At 35.2% G+C, this 19,129-nt stretch overlaps 3 protein-coding genes across 3 annotated transcripts in view; all 3 read right to left on the bottom strand.

The window, feature by feature from the left end:
• LOC126864827 (uncharacterized) overlaps positions 1-19,129 on the bottom strand; it is a 74,204-nt gene that overhangs the window by 26,298 nt on the left and 28,777 nt on the right. The window lies entirely within an intron of this gene.
• On the bottom strand, positions 5,996-6,678 carry LOC126864556 (glycosyltransferase-like protein gnt13). The gene is made up of 2 exons (XM_050616010.1): positions 6,672-6,678; positions 5,996-6,615 (listed from the first exon to the last, which is right to left on the bottom strand). The coding sequence occupies exons 1-2, from the start codon at positions 6,676-6,678 to the stop codon at positions 6,074-6,076; spliced, it is 549 nt and encodes a 182-aa protein (XP_050471967.1). The 3' UTR covers positions 5,996-6,073.
• Positions 11,004-12,026, bottom strand: LOC126864555 (dentin sialophosphoprotein-like). Its single transcript, XM_050616009.1, has 2 exons — positions 11,997-12,026; positions 11,004-11,513 (listed from the first exon to the last, which is right to left on the bottom strand). The coding sequence occupies exons 1-2, from the start codon at positions 12,024-12,026 to the stop codon at positions 11,004-11,006; spliced, it is 540 nt and encodes a 179-aa protein (XP_050471966.1).

Below are 19,129 nucleotides of genomic sequence, written 5' to 3'. Positions count from 1 at the left end.
AGATATGAAAATATATGAAACGAATAGGATGAAAAAGATATCGCGGTTTTAACGTAAGATTAACGTTACACCACGGTATCTTTTATCTTATTCTTTGTTTCATACAGTTTCATATCTTTTTGTTTGCTCAATAAAACATATCGGTTTTATAATTAGGCTTCTTTACGTTGTCAGTGAAAACCGATTATCAGCGATGTCAATAAACACCGACGATAGTCGAATGCGACTAGAAAATATTTTTTTCATCGATATTGGTTGGCGGTAATCGAAAATCAATTTCGCCATCGATAATGATTATCGGTAACCAAGGCAAAATTCGGTTTTCGTTGATAATGGTCACTGGTAACCGGACAAAAATTCCGGTCACTTCCATTGATTGCCGGTTAAAATGAAATTCCCATGATCTAAAACTATTATTGAGCGACCGAGGAACAAATTTCATCGTTCGTAATGATTATTCGTAATCAGAATAATTAACAATTAAAATTCTTGAATCGTATCACTTTTGGAGAAATTAAAAACTGGCTTCCGTTTAAATAAAAACTAGTTTCTATCCAATGATCTTCCTGCCAAAAAATATTTAACATAATTGTTATCTTGCAGCTTCGCTTCTAACTTCCACGTAGATTTCCAGATTGATTTCTAATTTTCCTATTGTAATGTAATAATTAATACGATATAATATAATAATCTTAATATTAAATTATACATCTTAATCTTTTCTAGTAGGATCTTTTTATTTATTTATTTTTTATTTATCTTATTTGTGACACTGACGTGACGTGACACTGACAACAGTCTCCTCTCAACTCGTTAACGGCTATCTCTTGGTACCATGGCTCCGGTATACGTGGCACGTACACGTTCCACAGACACGGATGACCCATGGTCAAGTAGAGCTTCTTAATTACCCAAGGTTTCTCCCCGATATTACAATATTATAACAACGATAGTTCCAATGCAGTGCGTTTGATACACGTCCGGCAGTGAGAAACGACGAGGATGCAACGACGTTCGAAAAAGTTTGAACCGCAAGGCGGGTAATGCTTCGAGGATTCCTCTTTAAACGAAGAACTTCGACGCAGTTGAACGTTGTCAAGTTAAAATTACGCCAACTATGTTCGAGTAATGCGCTTTCCCGCTTTATGCTGCTTTTAGGTTCTGAAGAGAAAAATGATTTAAGTATTTCGGGTGAAAATTCTCCGAGTAGAACGAGAGTTTTAGTTCTCGTTTTTGCAGCAGTTGTCGTTTTAATAATTTCAAGCTTCTTGATGCAACCTACATGCGACAGTTTCGTAGTAGAAACATTTATTTCCTGGTACAGCGCTTAAAAATGATCAGATTCGAATACACGCGTATTGAAGTTAGTTAACATTTTAATTGAATATAAAATACACTATCGCGTGTTTCATTGAATAATGTAAATGAATTTCTCGTAATAATATAGGAATTTCATTAAAACGAGTAAATCAACACGTTGACCGGCGAAGTTTAAACTACTTGTTGAAAAGCTTAACGATAATATACAGGGTGGTTGGTAACTGGTGGTACAAGCGGAAACGGGGTGATTTTACGCGAAAAAAGAAGTCGAAAATATAGAATAACAATTTTTCGTTCGAGGCTTTGTTTTCGAGAAAATCGACTTTGAATCTTCGCTCGGTACGCGTGCACTTTATCGCGTCTCGTTATAACGGATCTCGCTGTAGATCGTTGTCTCGATTGACGTTATTTTTTCAATGTTTAAAATTTTGAAATTGTTAAATTTTTATTCTATATTTTCGACTTCTTTTTTCGCGTAGAATCACCCCCTTTCCGCTTGTACCACCAGTTACCAACCACCCTGTATATGTACCTGTTCTTCGACCATCACGAATCAGCCAAAGTTGCTGATAATTGGAAATAAATTTCATTGATATTTTGTACTGTTAATAATTAATACGATATTGACTATAAAAGAGAACATACTTCTTTATTAATACGTACTTGCAAATTAATTTCATCGATATTTTGTTTCGTTGATAACGAAGAAGAAAACATAGCTGATTACCAATACAAATTAGACAATGAGACAAAGCTTCCGACAACGTACGTTGGAAATAAGATTTCACTGATATTTTGTCTTCTGAATAATTAACGAAATATTGATCATGAAAGAAAAATATCGATATTCATAAGGCATTTTAACAGGCAACGGTGTATAAATGCGAGGTACGGTAAAATGGAAGATGACGTCCGGCATTATCTGCCTGTTCATTTTACGCAGCTGCGAAGTTAAATTGAAATTCACGTATTTACAGAAAGTAATATCCTCCTCTAAGTGACGGTGCTAAAATGGTCAACAGAAATGGGCTACGTCAGTCAGAGCTTTCAATTACAGGGACGAAGTTGAAGAGGACTCTGCAGAAATTATATATGGAAAAATACAACTAATTGTTGCTAGTCTTATTATCTTTTTAATTTTAATTTTTCATTCCCCACATAGTTGATTACTTTATTTCTTATCAATTCTACTTCGTTTTTTGATCATTTCTTATTTACCCAGTTGACGTTTGACAACGATCAATGTTTTTGATATTAATTAAAAAAAGCTTCGCATTACGCAGGCTGTATCGATTATATTAAATATATATACTTTGAATAAATAGAATTAAAAAGTGAGAAGAAATTAAGAAATAAGTAATTAATTTACTTACGAAAAAATATCAACGTCTTTGTCTAATTATAAACGTTATTTATATTAAATAATATTAATCCTGTATCGTTGATAGAATTTGTTTACTACATATATATATATATAAAAAAAAATTATATATAAAAAGAAATGTATATATAAAAAAAATTGTACAGTGTACAAGTATAGCAAATGAAGATAGTGTAGCCTGAAAAGTAGTATTAGACAGTAACTAGCCAGACGCGAGTGTTTCATTGATCGTTCGATGTTTCTTATTACTAACGTGGATAGTTTTATGAATTTGCCAAAGTAAATTAATATTTCTTCGTTATCTAGTAAAAAAAAAAATTGGTCGGTGTTCTATCAATGATTAAAGAAAAGAATTAAATATTAATAAATTATTATATATTAAATTAATTAAGAATTAGTTATTGTACTTTAATTACGATATGTAAAATAACGAATACAAGGATTTAAGGTGTCAAGATTAATAAAGCGGTGACGTGTGATCAAAATTACTTCCGATGCTTCGTCGTACTTTAATTTTACGCTGCATTCCGACGATTCAATTCCCGAAAGTTCTTAATTTCATTCGCTGGAATTTGTAATTCTTGAAGCGAATTTCTGCCAAGGAATTTATATTACCGTTTATATACGTCTAGAATTATATTTTGATCAATTTGTTCCGACTGAACTTGGTGAATTATTTCCAACTCTCTGCAGCTACGTGCACAATCATAAATCGCGAATTTCGGTCACAATGGTTGAAGTTCCCGATTCAACTACGAACATCATCAATTTCTCGCGTCGTAAAACTTTCATGATTTTCAAAAGTTCTAGAAATATTAAATAAAATATCTTTGCGCATTAAACGGCAGACTGCAAGCAGCCCCGGCTTTTACACCGACGAAAATCACGATCGATTTCCGATTACTGTACGTTGTGAATTATTTTATCAGAATAAGACGAATAATTAATCGCGCGAAATCAGACGAGCAATTTGTCTTCCTGTGCCTCGATATCTAAAAGCTGGTAACGTCAGAAAGTTGATAAAAAATTACCGTCGTCTGTTAGTCAGATTGTCAATGAAAATTATTGTTAGCAGATATTAACCCTTATTTCGGAAATTTAATTTACCTCTACGACAAATTAACGCCACGATAAAAGAATACTTTCGTACTAAACAGAAACATTTGCACCTGAAAATTCCGCATTTAAAAGCAGGAAAGAACGAGACCTCCGCGTGAACTGTCTTTAGACACGTCGTTCGCAGATAACAGAGCGATTGAGTCATCCTCGGCAAAGGAATATAAAAAATTGGATGACAGCAGGAGGAGCAAGTTACGTTGAGCGGAAAGAAAAGGCCGCGAGACTGTACGCGATTCAGATGCTGCGATGAGCGTGGAGACGATAGATATTGACAAGGAGGTAACAGAAAGATACGCGGAATCTATGAAAATGGAAAGAAAGAGACGTGGCAGCGTATAACGAAATAACGTAAAATAACGAGAATGAATAAAGAGGTGGAAAAAATGTCAGAAAGAGGAGTTCGCAGCGAATATTTGAAATAAAGGAAATAAGGGAAATAAAGAAACGAAGAAATACAAGATAAAGAAACGAAAGGAGCGGGCAAGAAAAGAGATAAAAGAACGGTAAATATGTGTAATAAGTAAAAAAAAAAAAAAAAAAATAAAAAAAAAGCCATACCACGTGCTGCGAGAAGGGAACCGTTAAATAAAAATCTTTAAATAAAGGTGGGAAAAAACGAAGGTAGATAAAAGTTAGAAAATTGCGCGTTAAAGGGACTGATCAAAGATTTGGACGAAGCGTAGTATCGCAAAATTCAGCCGGAAGGAAGACGCGATTTGAGCCAGGCCTCCGCTCCAATCAATCGACTACACTCGAATGCGATTTCTTGAAAGATATCGAGTGATATCCAATAAAGCAAAGACCTGGTGAGTGCAGCTTTAGATAGTCTATCGATCGCCTCGCAACCACGGTTCAACCCTTAGAGGTACAAAGTTAAAGCGTACAGGGAGTTATAATATCGGACCGCTTCTTTCTTCTTCTTTCTTTCTTTTTTTCTTTTTTTTTTGTTTGTTTATTCGTTGTTTTATTTATACGAGCATGTATAGCGTAGAGACTGTTACCGTTACACACCATGTGTTGCATCCCACACCAGGCATGCAACCCCTCGTACGTGTACTTTCTACGTCACACCGTCGATGCATTTTTGACGTCACGTGTTGTTTGCAGTATCGAGAACAGCGTGGTCTGAACGATCGTCGCGATGTTGCACGAACGAGAACTGTCGACTATTTTACTTCCACATCGTCGTTTATCAACTTCCCCAATGAAAAACAACACGACCCATTTAGGACTCGTGCAAGTTTCTTCGTAATAAGTACTCGATATTAAACGCCAAGTACAACGTAGCGACGTTATCGACTTTCGTAATAAAAATTATCTCTATTTCTCGTTTCGAAGGAAACTCGAAAGGACGAAGAAGAAGAAGTTGTCTCGGCGTAGTTTTAATATACAGATATATATGGGAAAGACAAAAATAACGGAGATAGTTTAACGTGCAAGTTTGATGTACAGAGTCCGGGACGAGTGATACGAAGAAGCAAGCGCCGCGTAATTCCTTGTGGAAATACAAATAAAATATAATATATAGCATAAAATTTTTGTATTCTCGGCTTGGTTGTCGAGAAAATCGAGTTTGAAAATTTATCAAGCATACCGGAACGTGGGTAATTCCGGACTGGACGGGACTGAATAATCGACAGGGTGGTCATTCTACGCGTGAAAACAAGTCGAAAATGTGGAGTAACGTTTTCCCGTTTAAGGCTTCATTATCGAGATAATAAATGTTAACGAATAAACGAGAAGTTTTCAAATTTAGTTTTCTCGGAAACAAAGTGTCCTGCGAAGAAATTTTATTTTACGTTTTTGGTTTATTTTCGCAGGTGAAACCACCTCTTGTCTATTTAGTCCGGAACCTACCCTCGTTTAAATATACTTGATAAATTTGCAAATTCGATTTCCTCGCAAACTAAGCCGAGAATGACAAAATGTTACGTTTTAAATAAAAATTAGATAATAGAGGAGAATTAGATAACGATAAATAGAAAATAACATTTTGTCAGTATATATATAATTATATATATAATTTATTAATAATTTATCTTGTCTGTCGGCTGCAAAATGAGATTGATCTACATACGTAGATTTCTCATTCGCACTGTCATTCAACCACAATACACAGATTAAATATAGATTATTACATGTATAATTAACTTACTGTTGTAAATTTAACATAGGAATAATATTTGGAATTACAGGTCATCGCATAGAACATTGTTTAAGTCGAATTTGTTATTGATACTAGTACAGTACACTCTATAGCATCAACATTGCATTAATTATCGGCTTATTATTATTATTATTATCATTGTTACCACTGTTATCATTGTTATCAATGTTATCATTGTCATCATTCTTATTACTGTTATCACTGTTATCAGTCTTATCATTCTCATTGCTGCTATCATTGTTATCAGTGTTATCGTTCTTATCGATGTTATCATTGCTATCATTCTTATAGCTGTTATTATTCTTATCACTGTTATCATTCTTATCGCGGTTATCGATGTTATCATTGTTATCAGTGTTACCAATGTTATCGTCCTTATCATTCTTATCGCTGTTATCGTTTTTATCATTCTTATCATTGTTATCATTGCTATCATTCTTATCACTGTTGTTATTCTTATCACTGTTATCATGCTTATCGTTGTTGTCAATGTTATCATGGTGATCAATGTTATCGCCATTATCATTCTTATCACTGTTATCGTTCTTATCATTGTTGTCAGTGTTATCATTCTTACCACTGTTGCCATTCTTATCATTGTTATCATTGTTATTATTATTATTATTATCTGTTTATAGCAGCGAGGTTTAAAGAGCAGTGCTGTCTCTGTTACAAAACACGCACGTTTCATGCTAATTGTTGAAGCAACTTTACACGAGAGATCGACGAATATAATTTCTCTTTAATTGTCAGAACATCGAAATCTTCAACAAATACAAAATAATAACACGTAAATAGGAAAGCGATAAAAGTCAACGATTCGTTTATCGCAATTTCTAATTTTAACAACGTTTCAAACGTTATTCCAGCGTATATTGCTCGAAATTGAATAGAAATTTGTGCAAGTTCTTAGTTAATAACGTTAGAGAAACGAATAGCGCGTTGATAATTCGTAACTCGTATTAGTTCGTGAAAGTTTGAGTATTACGTGCTCCGGTCGAAAAGTTTATCGACTTGATAGATTAATGTAACATTGCGACAGCGTAGCAAAGAATACGTGTTTAACATTCGATTAATATTACCCTTAGCTTGAAATTAACTTCTTCTTGAAAATTTAATATCGATAGGACAAAGAGGATACCACGCGGATCATCCGGAGATCAAAAATTAAATTACTTGGTAATTTGATGTTAACATTTCTTAGTATACATTAATGTGTTTTAGTAATTGAATATACACGAGATTAACTTGCGAAATTCTTCGTATTCAGTGATTACCGATAAACTCCGATCGATTTATCGACCAATTAATTCGTGTATATTAAATTTCAGGATTGAACGTTTCTAAGAACTTACGATATTATTCATCGAATTATAATAAAACAATTAGCTAGCAATTAGTTTGTTCTGTTATTTTATTATGTATACGTTGAACAGAATTATATATGTTTCTCGTACCTACTACGTGGCAGACATAATTTATTAATATGGTTTATGATCATTTATAATTTAATAATCATTTAACGTTGAAATTCGATATAATATCCCGGCGAAATTATTCTTTGACTATCATAATGAATTTAATAGCAACAAATTTTATATATAAACGTAATAATGAATGCAACGAAAGTAAAGGTATTATATTCACTTTCGTTCAAGTAATCGATTAACCATTAGAGTAGAATCTAACGATTATCAATATTTTAAAGAGCATCGCTTGTTTACTTCTTACAGCTTCGCCGCCTTCCGCATATTTTATATTTTCGTTCAACGTTTTAATTTTAGTACACGAACAACTTTCATAAATCGTGAGAGCTAATCTGTTACAACGTAATCAGAAATGATAATTAAAAACTGAGCAGGTTAATTAGCCTAGTTCCATAAAGGACCAAATTAAAAATCCGATCAACAACGTACTCGAGCCAAGCTTAAATTCAATGCGTGTGTTAAATTAACGTTTTAACTTATTAATAATTCAACGATATTTTCCGCTGCATTGATCCTTTTTTTTTTTTTTTTTTTTAATTCAGAACGAAATACAATAGCCTGTTTTTTTATTTATTACCGTTACACGCTGTCGCTATTATCAGTTGTTTCGAAAAACTAGAAATAACAGGGAATTAAATTTCTATATATCCGTCGCTCGTTACATTACATCGACGTTTTATAGATATTTATAACGACGGTCTCTGACATTTACGTTGTCGATCGATATAAGATAAATGAATTTCAAGAAAGAAGAGAACTGACATTTAATCGTTTCAATTGCAATTACGCGTAATCACAAACTATTTCGATAAAGGGAAATTTAATCTTACAAATACGAAATAACCCGATCAGATAGTCAAAATATTTTTAACCCTTCAATAAATAGACGCGGTAGAGGCCATTCGATTCTGAAATTGAAATTTGAATTTTCGTTTCAGTATATCTTTTAGTCAACAATTTCATTTGCCGTGGAAATTGAAGTTAGGACGTTTTAACGTTTTTTATTCCCCTTTTTTGCTGGTTATGACGCTATAATCGTAACGCACTGGCAATGGTTATAATGTTTTTAAACTTTCTTCTGTTCATATTATGCTGGACATAAATATACGTGAAATACGATAAACATATATAATAATAATAATAATAATAACAATAATAATAATAAGAAGAAGAAGAAGGAGAAGAAGTAGAAGAAGAAGAATGACAAGAATGACAAGAATGTGAAGAATGTGAAGAATGTGAAGAATGTGAAGAATGTGAAGAATGTCAAGAATGACAAGAATGATAAGAATGACAAGAATGACAAGAATGACAAGAATGGCAAGAATGGCAAGAATGGCAAGAATGATAATAATGATAATAATAGTGACAATAGTCGCTTATAGGTTTCCACTTACAGCGATGTTATCTCGATAGGTACAGAGGTTTCTCTGATTTTATTCTTAACCAGTAGGCTGTTGCGACCTGTTTGAAACGACGAGTGTACTCGTCAGACACAAAGTGACTGTTACAATGCAGAATTAAGTTGTAACGAAACGACCGTTTCATTTTTTAATGTTATTACCAACGGGGCTCGTAAGGCAAAATAGTGTCATTTCTTCGTGACGACCATACTCGTCGAAAACGGCTAACTGGTTAAGTCTATCCGTTTAATGTTCTTATTAATTTCCACAGCTGCCTGCTGTCTTCCTATGAAATTTTCTACTTTTCTCTTATAAAATTTCTACGGAAACGAGTTCCATTGTCGCAAATTTAGCTCCTCGAGCAATCGAATTATTTATGAGATGGTCCAGCAACTATAACAGGTACGGTAACGCAATGAAAATAATATAATACGTAGATATAACGTATAAATTAATTATATCACGTATCATGGAATGATATATCATCGATAATGTCATTACCAAAGCGTCGATCTGAATAGTTTGGTTTAAGTTTGATAGCTAATCGCTAGCAAATTGCATCGTAATAAATTGTCCTGTCTGATAGGAAGCAATTATACAAATTGAACGCGTGGATAGTCCCAGGAATCGTCTGAAGAAAGCATTATCTCTTGGAAATTTCATTAGAAGGTAAACACTGCGTGGGTGGAACCCTATCTGTAAATTTGCAGTTATTTCTTATTGGATGATCTTCTCATTAATTTTACAGGGGGTGCTAATAAGCGGACTGACGAGCGAGGGTGACATACCCTCGTGAACGCTTCTGCAAATTCTCCGCTGCCTTTGCCAGCTTTCTAACCGATTCTACAAAATCGATCAGGCGAGAATTTCTCAATAAACCGCAAATGGTCGCAAAAATTAATATCTTTGTAAATACTATTGGCGGAACGGAGCTTAAATAAAGTACTTTGCCTCTGATATTTCACATATTTTCGCACAAATTTTCTAACAAATGTATAAATTTTAGCGGCCTGCTTGAAAACCACAAATACGATAAGTTCGTGTTTGTTCGTTCGATGATCTTCGTGTCGCTTGTTGACTAGAAAGAAATATTTTGATAAATAAGAAACAATAGATAAATAATAATTATATAAATAAATGAATAAATAAATCTGGAATATTTTGCAAAGGAACAGTAATATTGGATCGACTCTTCCGTTGGTCCAACTTAATAAACTCGATTGCAGAAGATAAAATTCTCGATCGTTGATCAAAACAAACTCGAAGATGCAAAGACACCTCTCTACACGCTGCAAGCATAAAACTTTAGAAGATAAAGTAAAAGATCGAAATCGTAAATTTGAAGGGGTAAAGTCGCTGTTCCGATGTAAGCGAGATGTCATTAACTTTCACTCTCACCTACGAATGGTCATAAATGTCTCAAAGTGTACAGAAGACAGCAGGGACAAACGGTATAGTATCGATAAAACTTTTATTATTAAAAAAAGAATTACCACATTCGAAGTTTTTATTTGGGGACTTTGAAACGTTCCCTGCAACCTTTAACTTTTTCTTTTTATACTTCGAAAGCAGTTTTACAAGTTTCCTACCCTTTTCATTATTTTAGACGTAATAAGACGGTATTTTTAAGATGAAAAAGACAATACGTTTGTCATCGATGTCAGTCCGCTTAGATTCTATGGTAAATTTATACAGAATATCTTAATCAGTTAGCTGTCTTTGACGAGTATACTCGTTACGAAGAAACGACTATATCTTGCGTTATGACGAGTATACTCGTCATGCGTAAAGAATAGTTAAAATTTGCTGTCTCAATTGCGATAAATTTCAGCAATAAAATTGAAAAATAAAAAAGTCGTTTCGTTACAACTTAACATTAGAACTACCGATAGTGAACGCGAAGCTATTTCTACCAAAACCAGTGAAAATGACTGGTCTTTAAAAAATACGTAACAACAGAATATTTTTATATTTATTGATTTATTACTTTCTTACAGAAGGAATTCCATATTATGTAATACATTTTTGGAATTATTAATCCATCTGGGACCATCATTCCTAAACTATGTTGACACATTTCTAAAATTGTAGAACCAGTAATTTTGACTGGTGAGATATTTCTAGTGTTAGCATCTAGTGATCGATCCGGAATTTCCATTGTTATCAGTGTTATCATTCTTATCAGTGTTTTCATTCTCAATGATGTTATCGTTGTTATCATTCTTATCACTGCCATTATTGTTATAATTGTTATCATCCTTATCACTATCGCCAGTGTTATGATTCTTATCACGGTCACCAGCGTTATCATTCTTATCACTGCCATCAGTGTTATCATTCTTATCACTGTCATCATTCTTAGCACTGCCATCATTCTTATCACTGCCATCATTGTTATCATCCTTATCATTATCACCAGTGTTATCATTCTTATCACGGTCATCAGTGTTATCATTCTTATCACTGCCATCAGTGTTATCATTCTTATCACTGTCATCAGTGTTATCACTGTTATCTTTCTTATCGATGTTATCCTTGTTATTATTCTTATCGCTGTTATCGATGTTATCACTGTTATCACTCGTATCATTGTTATCCTTCTTATCACTATTATCAATGTCATCACTGCTATTAATCTTATCATTATTATTATTATTATTATTATTATCTGTTTATAGCAACGAGGCTTAAAGGACAGTGCTGTCTCTGTTACGAAACACAGGAATAACAATAAATACAATTACCTCACAAACTTTCACTCAGCGTTTCGTCTATCCTTGGTTCGTACGAATACCGATAAACGTTATATCGAACGATACGCAGTAGAAATTTTAAGAACGCGTGGGAAGTTGTATAAAACGAGGAAACTGGTTAATTGGGATTCGATAAACAGATTGTGTGACCCTTTTACACTTTGACAAGTACCGGTTATTTTGACTGGTATAAGTAGCCTTGATACGAAATTATTTTGAGTTTGAATACATAAAAAAAAAAAACAAAATAAAATTCATTATATTATTCTTTTAGTTATCGTTACAAAAGTCATTACATCGTTGCGGGGGAAAAATATAACGTGAAGTAGGAATTTTAAAATAAAATTGTAAAACCAGTCGATTTGCCTGGTATGATAGTTCTACTGTTAATTCCATACTGCAATATTCGCACATAACCTGTGTTTGACGAGTATACTCGTCATCGCTTACTTCTCGCGACGCATTTTAGGAACGCGTTTTTCAAACAGGTAGCAACAGTCGACTGGTCGAGTAGATTATTAGCAACTTCGACGAAAAAGTTTCTAATTTCACGAAGGAAACGTAAAACGTTGAAATTGGTAATTTTACACACGAGAAAAATGTAAAAATTGTATAGCTCGTTCAGTCGCTATCTCCCTTTCAGAACATTTTAGAAATCATCTACGAGATCATATTGGCCATTAATTCTCAATCTTTTCGTCCCCTTCGTGTCTCTTATGCCAGATCGAAGGGAATATCGACGATAATTTACCTTCCACCCTTGGTGAACAACTTTCAGATAGAAATGGCGGAACCTTCGAGATATATCGAATGATATTTATTAAGCCGTCCCATTAGGGCGAACGAGAACGGAATGTAGCATTAACTTGGTACATAAAATCCCACCCCACTTTGCCTCCGGCATATTGCTTGTACGGTTCTGCAACTATGTAACATTTGTCCTTAATGCGATACAAGTATGAGAAGAGCTTCGGTATGTTGCAGCCTAAGTATCGTGAATTACGAGCGCAATAAAACTTTTAAAGCTACAACAAGGGAAAGAACGTTCCGATTTGTTTAATTCTTTTAATTCGAATCGTGAGAAAAGAACATGTTGATTCAAAATGATAGTAACTCGTAGTATGAAAAAAGTAAGGGCGAGCGTGTAAATTAATTTGGATTTTTCAAAATATTCGTTCAGATGGCGAATCGAAGAGACGAAAGGTGAATCGAAAGTTGAAAGATTTCGGAATAAATTATTTTCTTAACGTTCTGTAGGTATGCGAATCTTCAAAAGGTGTTACAATTTTCGTTGCTCTAAGCCCAGATAAAAAAAAGCTTGAAAAATAAACGTCCCTCTACCTTGTTCGTCGCAAAGACTCAAGTCGCTTGGTCTGACCTTACAAAGAAGTTACAAATTCAGTTGCCAAGGATGTTGCGATAGTTTTGCTGTTCGCTGTACATGACCATTCTACGGCAAATCGATCATTTTTTCGCGTCCATGTCAGGGATTCTTTTTTTTCCAACTCGAGAAAGCGAAAGAACTTTCGACAGATCTAACGCACGAAGATGGAAGAGATCGATTTACGTAACTGGAAAGATGCGTAGCTATCTTTGAATAAATAAAAAAGTTACGTATTATTTAAACGAAAAAGTTCCGTTTCGACGAAGATCCATTGTCCCTATCGCGCTCTCTTTTCTGTCATCTTTACACATTCATTGGTAGTATCATGGTCATATAGCACTTTCAATGTGATGTTTCGGCCATGTAACGAGCTATCCTAACCACATCGAACTACCACGGAAAATGCAGTCGAACAAGCAGACTAACGCCAATGATTCATGGACTCGTGGCGAACGAAAATTAATCGCCACGAGTCTTTTTCGTGTCGTTAGTACGTACTATGTATGTATGTATGTATGTATGTATGTACGTGCATTTATATATGTAGCTTGCTCCGGACATACAGACTAACAGATAATAACCGAAGAGAAATATCCAGGCTGTGTCACGCGACAAAAGCCACTATAGCATGATTTAGGATACCATCAGTGATAAAGGATATGCATCTATTATTTATAGTGATAAAAATTCTATTACTTTCTTCTCACAGTGCTGTGTGTAACTAGACTGCGAATATTTATTGCGCGTTCGTATTTCCACGAAAATAATTAAGAGAATGACACTCGAACAGCAAGTTGTCGTTATTTATCAAATATTATATCAGATCGTGGCAAAAGTTTCTTTCGTTCTATAAGGAAATCACAGAGGCACAATTATTATTTTATCGAATTACGTACGATTCATTTTGTCCTATTAAGACGAAGATCGCATTGTTCGACTGAGTTTTAGTGTTTGTGTGAAGACGCGTTGTCGTAAAAGACATGTTCGTAAAAGAAAGACGATTTCGGGACGACCTGCTGTTGTTACAAGCAACAGGTACTCTCTACTTTGGATATTTTATACGTTTTTCGACATTCGATACGTTTTTACACGTTATGAGCACGTTGTATGCGTTTCTGCATGATTTCAGATTTCTCTTGAATGTATAAAAGGACCACGATATACATATTCAAACGAAGACAAAGAAAAACGCGGTTCACCAACCAGGCCAAATATCAACGCGCAAATTCAACGAATTGTGCAACTTTGAGATTGCACGCGGAGAATACGTAAATGCGTATCGCGCAATTTTTATTTTCTGCCACAATTCACCCTCAGAGAGTGAAATCTACCTCTGAAAATTGTCCGCTATAGCTGTAACATTGACAGATATTTTTATCGAACGATAGCGCTGATCGAAAGACGTAACTCTCGTTCGAAAAGTTTCTTTCTATGTACTCGCGGTTCGAAAGCTGCAACGGAAAATCGGAAAGTAGGCCGATTGTCAGAGGTGAATTTCATCCCCTTGGAGCGACTTTGGACAGCAAAAGAACGTCCTGTACGCGTCTCGGAAGTTTCATAATCTTTCGAAACTTGCCTTGTAAGTAGAAAATTTGTTTATCTATTTTGAATATTTTATACGCTTCTGCATTATTACGTACATTCTGTGTACTCGTTTCCCAATTTCTCACAAACGCAGAGAAAATTCTACTACGTGACAACTGTTCTATGCATCTTGTTTTTTTAAAAATGAACGACGATCGCAAGAGCTCGTAACGTTGAAAAACGAGCCACTGACTCTCGTCGTTGATCTTTCAGATCATCCTCGCTTTTATTTAATCACAGCTAAGTGGAAAACATCGGTAGCGAACACAACGTCGTCGATATTCCGTACAATACGCCGTGTTACGATATTACGGTGAACTTCATTTGTCGGCATTGGCTTCTCCTTGTCTTCTGCTTGCGATCTGATCTTTGCGATTCTTGCGAATACACCTTTCAACGACGCTTTAAACTCGTCGTCGTTTTCCAGGACGACGCACACCGCGCCCGATATTTCGCTTTCTCTTGCTGGCGGATAAATGCCCGTAAAAGCTACGGATCGATAAGGGACACGGTATGTTAAATTCTTTTTCTTCGAAACAGTTACAAGTCTGATGCAGCCTTCGATTTCTCCGAGAAGCGATTCACGCGATAATCGTTTCCCTTCGCGACGATTCTATGAAAAGCTTCACACGCTTTTCCGCTACACACGACGCATCGTCACCGTTTCTATCGAATAATCCAAGCCGTTCGACAAGATCAATCGCGCAAAATTCCTGTCTCTCGCTACTGCTCGCGTACAAGATTTACTGAGTTGAAATTTCACGGATCGTAGCTGGTAAGCTACTCGTAAGTTACTCGCAAGTCCTTTCGTAACTTGTATCTCGTTCTTGCATCGTGTTTCTGCATATTCTTCCCACTAAATTCTAATTAAGCTGCGGATCCATATTTTGGAGAATGTAAAAAGACAGAATCTCGGTTGAACATTGTCTTACCAACTAATTGCTGTATAAAACGTTACTTTGTATATTTTACATATTTTATATATTTTTCCTATTGCATTTCGAAACTCCTATGAATGTAAAAAAATGTCTAATAGCGATATAATTGATCTCGTGGTATTAAAACCTTTCCGTTTAATTAAAAGGTGGTCACAAAGCGGAAAGGTCAATGAAAATATTCTTGTCGCGCTTCTTCTTCTCTGCGATCTTCCGAGACGTTAAGAGAATCGAAATTGTAGGATTTTAAAAAAGAACGTAAGACTTTGACGTTATCGAGAAAAATATTTTGACGCGGAACGATATCGCGATAAAGCTTGCTTAAGCTCGGTATTATCTCGAACGTAAAATAAATTTCTGCCCTTTTTTAACTCGTCGAAGCTGCCGTGAGTTGTTTTAGCTGTCATTTCGCGCTACTTTCACGATCGTTAAGAATTTCTCTCAGAAATTGTAACGAGAAGCAAAGTTAAATAAATCGACGTGCATAGTAGTCGCGCTTTGTTATCACGACAAGAATCGCGTTAGTAGGAACGCAGTTTCAGCTTTTCTATTCGCGGCGAAAACGTTCATTTTTGACACTGTCAGTTTCGTTTGGACAGAAAATGGAAAAAAGAAAGAGAAGTAACTCTGTTGTCTTACTCGGCAACTTTGCCTTTTTAATTAGCAGCGAGTCAACGACTTGTACGAAAATCTCCACACTGGTCGACAGCAGCTAATCGCGACAAATGGCGTGCAACGATGTGCAACTTGTCCTACGGCTGCGAAAAGAGCTATTCAGCTCGTTCGACCAGGTTCAGCAATTTTAACAGTATAAATCATGTCCAGCGTTTCGTGGAAAATTTTATCTGCGCTCTGTTTTTTTTTTTTTTTTTTTATCGTTTTATTTCCCTGACTTGGAGATCACTTCCTGGCTGAGCAAAGGGAATATTTTAATACGAGATCAAAAAGGGGAACAGCCTATCAGCCTATAAATTTACGTGAAATACGATAAACATATATAATGATAATAATAATAATAACGATAATAACAACAATGATAAGAATGATAAAAATGACAAGAATGACAGGAATGACAGGAATGACAAGAATGACAAGAATGACAAGAATAACAATGATGAGAATGATAAAAATGACAAGAATGACAAGAATGACAAGAATAACAAGAATAACAAGAATGACAAGAATGACAGGAATAACAGGAATGACAGGAATGCCAAGAATGATAAGGATGATAAGAATGGAAGCAGTGATAACAATGATAAGAATGATAACAGTGCTAAGAATGATAAGAATTACATAAGTGATGATAGTTATAAGAATGATAACAATGATAATAATGATAATAATAATGATAATAAGAGAACAGCCTATCAGATCGAACGATGGAAGGTTTTTAAAATAGATGACAAATCTGCCAAGTTCCGAGTCCCACTAAAAGCATAACCAACTTACAACTGCGTGATAGCTAGATCGCTGATGTTCACGCGCAAATTCATTCGTACCTTTATCGAAGCGATAAAAAATATTTTTTTATAAAATTTCGAATCGACGGAATTACGAATTTCCATAAAAATATGTGAGCCAAATTAAAATTTGTTTCGTCCACTATCGATATTGCCACATCTACAACGTGTTTTTCGCTTCTCACCGTTTCGTGTATTTTTTTCATGCTACTCAAATTTCCATAAATATATAAACATCGGCAGTCTAGTTGAAACCCTGAAACCTCCAAACCGATGTATTCCGTCCGAAAATCAAATGAAACGATGTTTTTCGATAATTCGAGAAATTGGTTAACAGCGAATTCCATTTGATTTGTTTTCATTGGACGCGTTCGCTTTAACTGCCCTTTCATTGAACGCTTTGCTTCGGTCCCCCCTGTCTTAAACATTTCCTCGGAAAATGAACTTCTTAACGGACTTGATGAACGGTGTAGATTTAACGAAGGTAATTTTTTATACTCGCGGAATGATCTTTTTCAGAGAATCTTAACGATGGTCGAGCTGATAGAAGGAGCAACGCATTTCTTTTAAACGTCTTCGTTTAAATCATTACGAGATATTCGAACGAGTCGTAATCGACCATAAGCGTATCGTGATTGAATTATTAATTATTTATTAGAACAAACGATAATTAATATATATTTCTCGATCATACGTTTCTACGTGATATGTTTCTTTTTCGTGAAAATTATCTCCCGAATTTTCCACCGTTTTGTACACCATGGTAAATATCTTCGTGAAATAGCTTCCACGATAAAAGTCTCTCGTACCTGCACGATAATAAAACTGTTTTTATTAAATCTCTTTCATTGTTTTCGAACAGCAAATCTATTCTCTGTTGCTTCTTATACGACCGCGAAATACGTTATACGATAGTGCGTTACCGTATAAAGGTTAAACTGTGTACCGTAAAAGGTCAGGCTACAATTGTTGAGAAAGTTGCTTTGAAAATAATGGAAAACGTCAAGATAAAATCTGCATTTCTATCGGTTTAATATCTTTGCATGGAATACGAATTTTATTAATTCTAAAACAATCGGCGTTATTTTCAGCAAGTTATTCGACAAAAAATTCAGTCGATATTTCACAAGCTGGTTGTTCAACGGATATTCCTTTCTCCGTGGTTGCACAAAATACACATTATTTTTTTCTTTTTTTCTTTTTTCTTATCGAACCTCTGAATTCGTATCACAGTTGCGCAGAAATATGTACGACGTAAAATCGCGTTAGACGCTTAATTTGCAATTCTTTCGAAGAACAAAAACACGCGAATAATCTCTAAGGTAAATTAATAAATTTACTCGAAGGGTACTTGCGCGAAGAAAACTAAATTGTAAATTGAAAAATTGAATAATTTTGATGTTTCACCGGAGAACGTTCTACGTACCGATGAAAGTACCGTATTATGAAATTTAACTGCGATTTTCCTTACCGAATAGCTACCACCATCGCTGGAAGATGGTGTCGCAACGTCGTTTCTCTGGGAAAAAAATATAAACGTCGATAAATATCGGTCAATCGTTTCTTAGCTTTCGTCTATGCCATCGATCTCAACGAATGGAATTTCCTTTGCAAGTAACAGCCGACACACACACACACGCCTCTCTACCCATACGCTTTCCTCCTTCGCGAATCTGGAATATGTTAAGGCTGGACTACATCAAGTTTTCTCTTGCTGGCGAAAAAACTTGTTTCTTGGCGCTCGAGGTGATTTCAACGAGAACTCTTCGATCAGCTTCGTACGTTGCGAGCTGCAGAGGCTACGTCGCCGAACTGTACGTCGCTTGATAACTCGAATCACTTTGAATCGCAAACAACTGCGACACGAGTCAAAGAAGCGTTAAGATCGTAATGGATTGCCCTACACCGATCCCCGAACCGAGTGCCAAAACGCACTGTACTTGCTCGGCTCGAGCCGAGGAGGGAAAAAAGAAAGAAATAAGGGCACCTCATCCTCGTTGATCGATAGAATCGTTCTGTTTTGTGTCTGTTGGGGTAAACGAAGTAGCACAAGGTACGTTCCATCACGTTGCGAAACTCGTTCGCGCATCGAAGGTAAATGAAGATACGTTTGAAGGAATGAATCCAATTAAC

This window comes from Bombus huntii, chromosome 4 (assembly GCF_024542735.1).
Source record: "Bombus huntii isolate Logan2020A chromosome 4, iyBomHunt1.1, whole genome shotgun sequence".
Taxonomy (NCBI): Eukaryota; Metazoa; Arthropoda; class Insecta; order Hymenoptera; family Apidae; genus Bombus; species Bombus huntii.
Note: the sequence above shows the minus strand (reverse complement) of the source record. Positions and strands in the feature narration are given on the sequence as shown.